General features: G+C 38.7%; 1 protein-coding gene across 1 annotated transcript; it reads left to right on the forward strand.

The window, feature by feature from the left end:
- Window positions 1-654: 654 nt before the first annotated feature.
- TAAR1 (trace amine associated receptor 1) lies at window positions 655-6,092 on the forward strand. The gene is made up of 2 exons (XM_018571214.1): window positions 655-933; window positions 4,985-6,092. Exon 2 carries the CDS (start codon window positions 5,073-5,075, stop codon window positions 6,090-6,092), a length of 1,020 nt encoding a protein of 339 aa, XP_018426716.1. The 5' UTR covers window positions 655-933; window positions 4,985-5,072.

Genomic DNA, 6,092 nt, shown 5'->3' on the forward strand with positions numbered 1-6,092 from the left:
TATAGCAGACAATAGCCCGCTATACAGTATGCTGAGTTTTGGGTCACATGAGCATGAGGATTAACAGTGTAAGGTTCTGGTAACCATTGCTGAACAGATTGTGTGAGTCTTGAGTCTTTGGCAAAGGCATAACCAAAGTGGGTCAAAAAATGTTGCTTTTCTGACATAAAGTATATGTTTGTCTAACAATCATTTCAACATTTTTATAATCAAATATGATTTGTGTTTATATAAAGTTGCACTGCTTCTTTTACTATGAGGAGACTTAAGGGTTCCCAGATGTTCCCATGTACAGTCAAGGCCATGCTCAAAGTTATTTTGAAGTATGCAATGACTGCCATAATGAAAAATTGTTCTCATGCTATTTTTAAATAAAGGGAATGCACAAGTGTACTTTTCTGTATTATTAATTACAGGAATTCAGTACTTATTTACATGAGATGTCCACAGTACAGAAACATTGCAAACATGTTAGCAACTTGAATTAAAAAAAGACACTAAAGCACATAAAGCACAAGAAAGTTGAACATCACCAAGACCTGCATTAGAAAATGTTTTACTGATTAGCATAAGGGTCCTAATCCCAGCATTAGAAAACATCATCGTCAGATAATGGTCTGCTAGCAAACAAGTCTGGGTGTATTCTAACAGCTCTATAACAGAATCTCCCTGTGACCCTGCCAGTTGTGTAGTGAAAGAATAGCATAATGATTATGTTTGTTCTGTCACACTGCCAGAGTAGAGATTTATACTCTGCTTATCAGACCTTACACGTTTTATGTGCACGTCATCATCAGCTAATATCATGAGAATCCTAGTAGCACAAGAAGTCAAAGATCAGGATCAGATGAAGATTCAGTTTCCTTGGATTACCTGATGCTCTATGGGCATAAATTAATGCGCAACATTTAGGATGAACTTCATGTTTATAAGGTAGGCTTATTACTTAAATATCTCTATTGTAAAAACTTAAACATTGTTTGATCCCTATCACTGTATGCTGCTATATCTGCTATCTTGACTGTTAGATCTTTCAAAATGCTGTCTGTCCCGAGGAATGCTTGAATAGCCATTCAGTCCGATATATATATATTCTCCATGGGAAATACGTGTCTTATTTGAAAACTTGTTTGCGCACTGAGATTTTTTTAAGTTGTGAGCCGATCATTCCCTTGAGAGTATTTCAATGCAAATGCATGACATTCCTGGCATATTGCTCAAATGTTGAGGTACATTTTGGCACCTTCAATTTTAGCTCAATACAGGAATTAATAATTAAGTTTTTTTTTATGATTTTGCAAATATTTAATTTGTTTTTACATCCAGCTGACAAAGTACCCAAATCTGTATTGCTATGACACTCCTGTAACTCAGCTGGGCTGCAGGACTCAAAGAGTTAATCAGGGTCTACTTTAGTGCTCATGTACTATATACAGGGAACTTGAGACATTAAGAAACCACATCACTGTCTATCCACAGAGTGGCACAGGTCCTGGACCAGGATGCAATGCTCAGTTTTAGTGTAGTCTGTAGAAAGGTCTAAGGGAGTGCTATTTGCTGTTTGGGATATCTAGATTCAAAGACTGGTTTAAAAGAATTAAAAATCCTCTGACATGTAACACTGTTCATGTATTTGAATTGAAGTTGTGTTTTTAGCCATTTGTATGGAGTTATGGAGTTCAAGTTTAAGGGACCATTCACATCTCTCCAGTGTGGTGTAGGATAACTTTGATGCATTGTAGTGTGCTGTATCTTAAAAGTGCATATGTCATTTTTGGTCTGTTTTGGTGTGTTGCCATCCCATTCATTTGATGGGTTGTCTTAAGGCATTGCATGTTTATGTGGGAAAATATACACATTAACATGCATCTGTCATTGCAATCCACCAAAATGGGTATGTCTGAATGGCCCTAAAAATTAAAAAATGCTGGGTACAATAAGTCGCTAGAAAAACTGAGGTGTGACCCAAACATGGTGAGAGCTAAGAAGGCATTGGTCCTAAGCTTCTCAACCTGTATGTTCTAGCCAGTGTACACTTATGCCACAATTTGTAAATTAAAGGAAAATAATTCACTAAATTACTGTGAGGCTAGATAAAGAATATTATATATGAATGCTGCAATTAGGCAGATTTGCATCACTGAAATTTAGTTACCTTGCACTGAGCAGAAAATATGTCTTGGGATGACCCCATTAAAGTCAACACGGAATGGTTACTACATCATCTTTGCTACACATCTCTGCATATATTCTCAGAATTTATACCGGTGAACAAACCCTGAAACTGTTTTTGAACTTGGAAAACAACATCAAATACTAACTATTAAGTCAGTCAAAAATAAATGCTATATGTGCATGTTGGCTGCAGCAACAGCTGCCTTCAACTGAATGCTTTAAACACTATTACCTATCAGAATACTACTGGGTATGAGAAGGTATGAGGTGTTAATTTCTTCTGTCCTGTCTCTGTTGAAGAATCCATCAAAGTACCTTCTGTCTTTGTCAGAAATGCCTATACATTTTTACACAGTGTCATGCGTTTTCTTGGTGCATGCAAACCAGCTACTTGCATCATGAAACTCATGATGCAAATCCAAGGTTGGTGGCATCCAGGACCTCCCCCACCATTCAGCAGGGGATAGAGGTCCCGCCTCCATCTAGACATGCACCACGTTCTGCCCTCTGCCACCCTGCAGCAGCTGCAGCCACACTGTGGTGAAGATTTTGGGGTAGGACTCTGATGTGAAGGGCACGCTTCCTGTCAAGGGGCTATTGATGCAAAGGGGAGACTTTGATAAGAAGGGTGGTTCTGATGGGAAGGGGGGCTTCTTATGTAAAAAGGGGGGGGGCTCTTTTTTTTTTACATATAACATCATCACAATTCTATGCATTAAAAACATAGGATCTCCATGGATATATCATCACAACATCAAAGAAAATTGTGGCTTTGCATCTGTTTTAATGTTACACAGCATATACTGTAAAGTCGTGCTATTTCTATCTTTATTGGGAAAGAGCTTTAGGTTTTGGGTTGACCATAGGTTTGACCTGAACTGTTGTCATTCACAGTTTAGAAAAATGGCGAACTAAGGCGATCGTTCATTGCCATAGCAACCAATATCATGCACTTCCTGGCCTTTGAACTGTGGTCAGATGGCTTATAAGGGTCAATTAGGGAAGGGTTTCTAATGTGCCAGCCCCCGCCTTATAAAAGTCAGAGTTCCCAGCAGTCCTATGTCAGTGTGCATGGAGACTTGCAGTAGATAGGGGCAGCTGTTTTCTGGAAGAGGAAGTTACTGCTATACATTGTTATACAGTTCTATATACAGAGCTATATATACAGTATATCTAGTTCTGCTTGTACTACATAGTGAACTGCAGTGCTATATTGTGCTACTGTGTTTAGCATTGTGGTCGGTTACATATAATTTTATACCATCCTTTGTGTTCAAAGTACATAAATCAAACAGTCCTTTTCAGAACTACCTTTTTGTGTGTGTCAACAACAATTTGCTGTTTAGTTGCTGTGCTTCCCTTGCAGTTTTTGGGAGTTTTATTATGTTTTGTTCTTTTCTTTAAAGCTTTGATATATATTTTCACGCTTCTTTAAAAAATGTTTTTTTAAATGTTTTAGGGTTGGTGTTTGGGGCTTAGTATTTAAGGGTTGCAGTGTCGTGTTTTAGGTTTTAGTGTGCCTGGGTGCCATTCACTGTACAATGGGAAAGCAAAGGAAAGGCATGAAAGGTGACGCAGGATCCATGCAGGGAAAGAGGCAGCTTGTAGAGGAGTGGAAGGAGAAGCTGTTCTATTTAATGAGATAGCACTGACAATGGGTGCAGGCCACTGCTATCACCAGGGTTGTGCCACAAAGCTCAGCAATGTGGGTCTTTTTTAATAAATCTGCTACCAACAGCACCACAGTGGCCTATTCCCCACAATCGCATTTACCCATTCGCCATTTTTTTGCTCAGAAGGAGATGCCTGCCTTCCACCACCATGCAGTCAGTAACGCGGTCCACATGACTGCAGACATGTGGTTCAACAAGCAAGGGCAAGGAGGTTACATCACCTTCATAGTGCACTGGGTACATTTGCTGGCAGCTGGAATGGATGTAGGACTTTCCTAACTTTATAGTAACTATGCTAATAGGGGAATTGAGGCTATGGTGCTTTGGTGCAATAAACTCTACCTCACTACTATGATGTGCTAAAAACAAATGGGAATTTTGCCCGTGTCAGCTCAGCAACAAGCTCACACTGCTGACCTTGAAAAGAAAAATTAAAAGGCACTAGCAAAATTATATTGAGATAAAATATGCCTCCCTGAAAAAAATTAAAACCTGAAACCTGATTCCCTAGGATGGGGCTCATTGGATAACCAGCTTATGTAAAGAGAAAGGAAGAGCACTACAAGTCATGAAAAGAAGGTAAAAACTGAAAATTTAATCATACTTACCGTAATTTTCTTTTCCTGGTTATACTCCATGGCAGCGCTGACAAATGGGTTTAGATCCAATTACCCCTAGCTGACAGGAACCAAAAGGGTTAAACAAGGCCTAACCCTCTCTATAAAAGCCCCTCCTCCTGCTGACTTCCCCAGTCTAGTAACAAGCTAAAAACTCCATAGGGTGGGAGCCCAGCGCTGCCATGGAGTATAACCAGGAAAAGAAAATTACGGTAAGTATGATTAAATTTTCAGTTTTCCTGGCCATATCCATGGCAGCGCTGACAAATGGGGATTACCCAAGCAGAATTTCATTTGTCACAATAAAGGTGTCTTTTAAAGAATCACAGCCAACGTATTTCAGGGTTTATGAAAGAGCCCCTCTTCATCTGTGCTTATGCCTATTGTGCTGAAGAAGTCTGGGCATATACTTATTGTCTTACAGTTGCATTTAATAGATGCAGTTTCAGCTCACTCCATTTCCTGGTATAGCACTACTTATTATCATTATATTTATATATATTTTGCTCTTGTTTGCAGTTCTATCCATTTGCAAAAATACGCGTGGGACAAAGACATCTGTATTTGTGGAACCCATGCATCAATGTGAACATTTTCAAGAGCTACAATGCAGTTACAATACTGTTTTGAAACAATCAATAAATCATGTGAAAAGCACTGCTGGCCCAACAGCGTAAAGATTCCCATGTATGTTTTTATGGTAAGCACTATTTTGGCAACTATGGCCGGAAACCTTGCTGTTATCATTTCCATTGCTCATTTTAAGCAGCTCCATACTCCAACAAACTATTTAATCCTCTCCATGGCTACTGTGGACTTTCTATTAGGATGCCTTGTTATGCCATACAGTATGGTCAGATCCGTGGAGAATTGCTGGTATTTTGGGGACATTTTCTGTAAAATACATACAGGAATGGACATAATGCTCAGTACAGCATCAATATTCCACCTCTCCTTTATATCTGTGGACAGGTATTATGCAGTATGTCATCCACTGCAATATAAGACAAAAATAAACAAATTTACTGTACTCGTCATGATTTTAACCAGCTGGGTTATCCCTGCTATTTTTGCTTTTGGCATGATCTTCCTTGACTTGAATATAAAGGGTTCAGAAATGTTTTTCTATGATGAAGTCTACTGTATTGGCGGTTGCTTTGTATTTTTTAGTGAAACATCAGGGGTTATTGCATCTATGCTTTCATTTTTTATTCCTGGATTTGTTATGATTTGCATATATGGAAAGATATACATAATTGCCAGAAGACAAGCAAGATTAATAAAAGATGCCACCAGTCAAATCCAATTCCAGGCAAGTTTTGTAGCAAACCAATATATATCACGATGCAGCGAAAGAAAAGCAGCCAAAACCCTGGGTACAATAATGGGGGTGTTCTTAATTTGTTGGTCGCCTTTCTTTTTTAGCACAGCTATTGGGCCATTTACAAACCATATCATCCCCTCTATTGTCATTGATGCGTTTGTATGGGTTGGATATTTAAATTCAACTTTTAACCCCATGGTCTATGCCTTCTTCTATATGTGGTTCCGAAGAGCACTGAAAATGATTCTCTTTGGAAAAGTTTTTCAAACTGATTCTTCAAGAACTGTTTTGTATCTGGAATGA

Source organism: Nanorana parkeri, unplaced genomic scaffold (genome assembly GCF_000935625.1).
Source record: "Nanorana parkeri isolate BGI_ZX_2015 unplaced genomic scaffold, ASM93562v1 scaffold1701, whole genome shotgun sequence".
Classification (NCBI taxonomy): Eukaryota; Metazoa; Chordata; class Amphibia; order Anura; family Dicroglossidae; genus Nanorana; species Nanorana parkeri.

Bases quoted from the DNA above. Each gene is read 5' to 3' on its own strand.
- TAAR1 (XM_018571214.1), top strand. From the start codon at position 5,073: ATGCAGTTACAATACTGTTTTGAAACAATCAATAAATCATGTGAAAAG.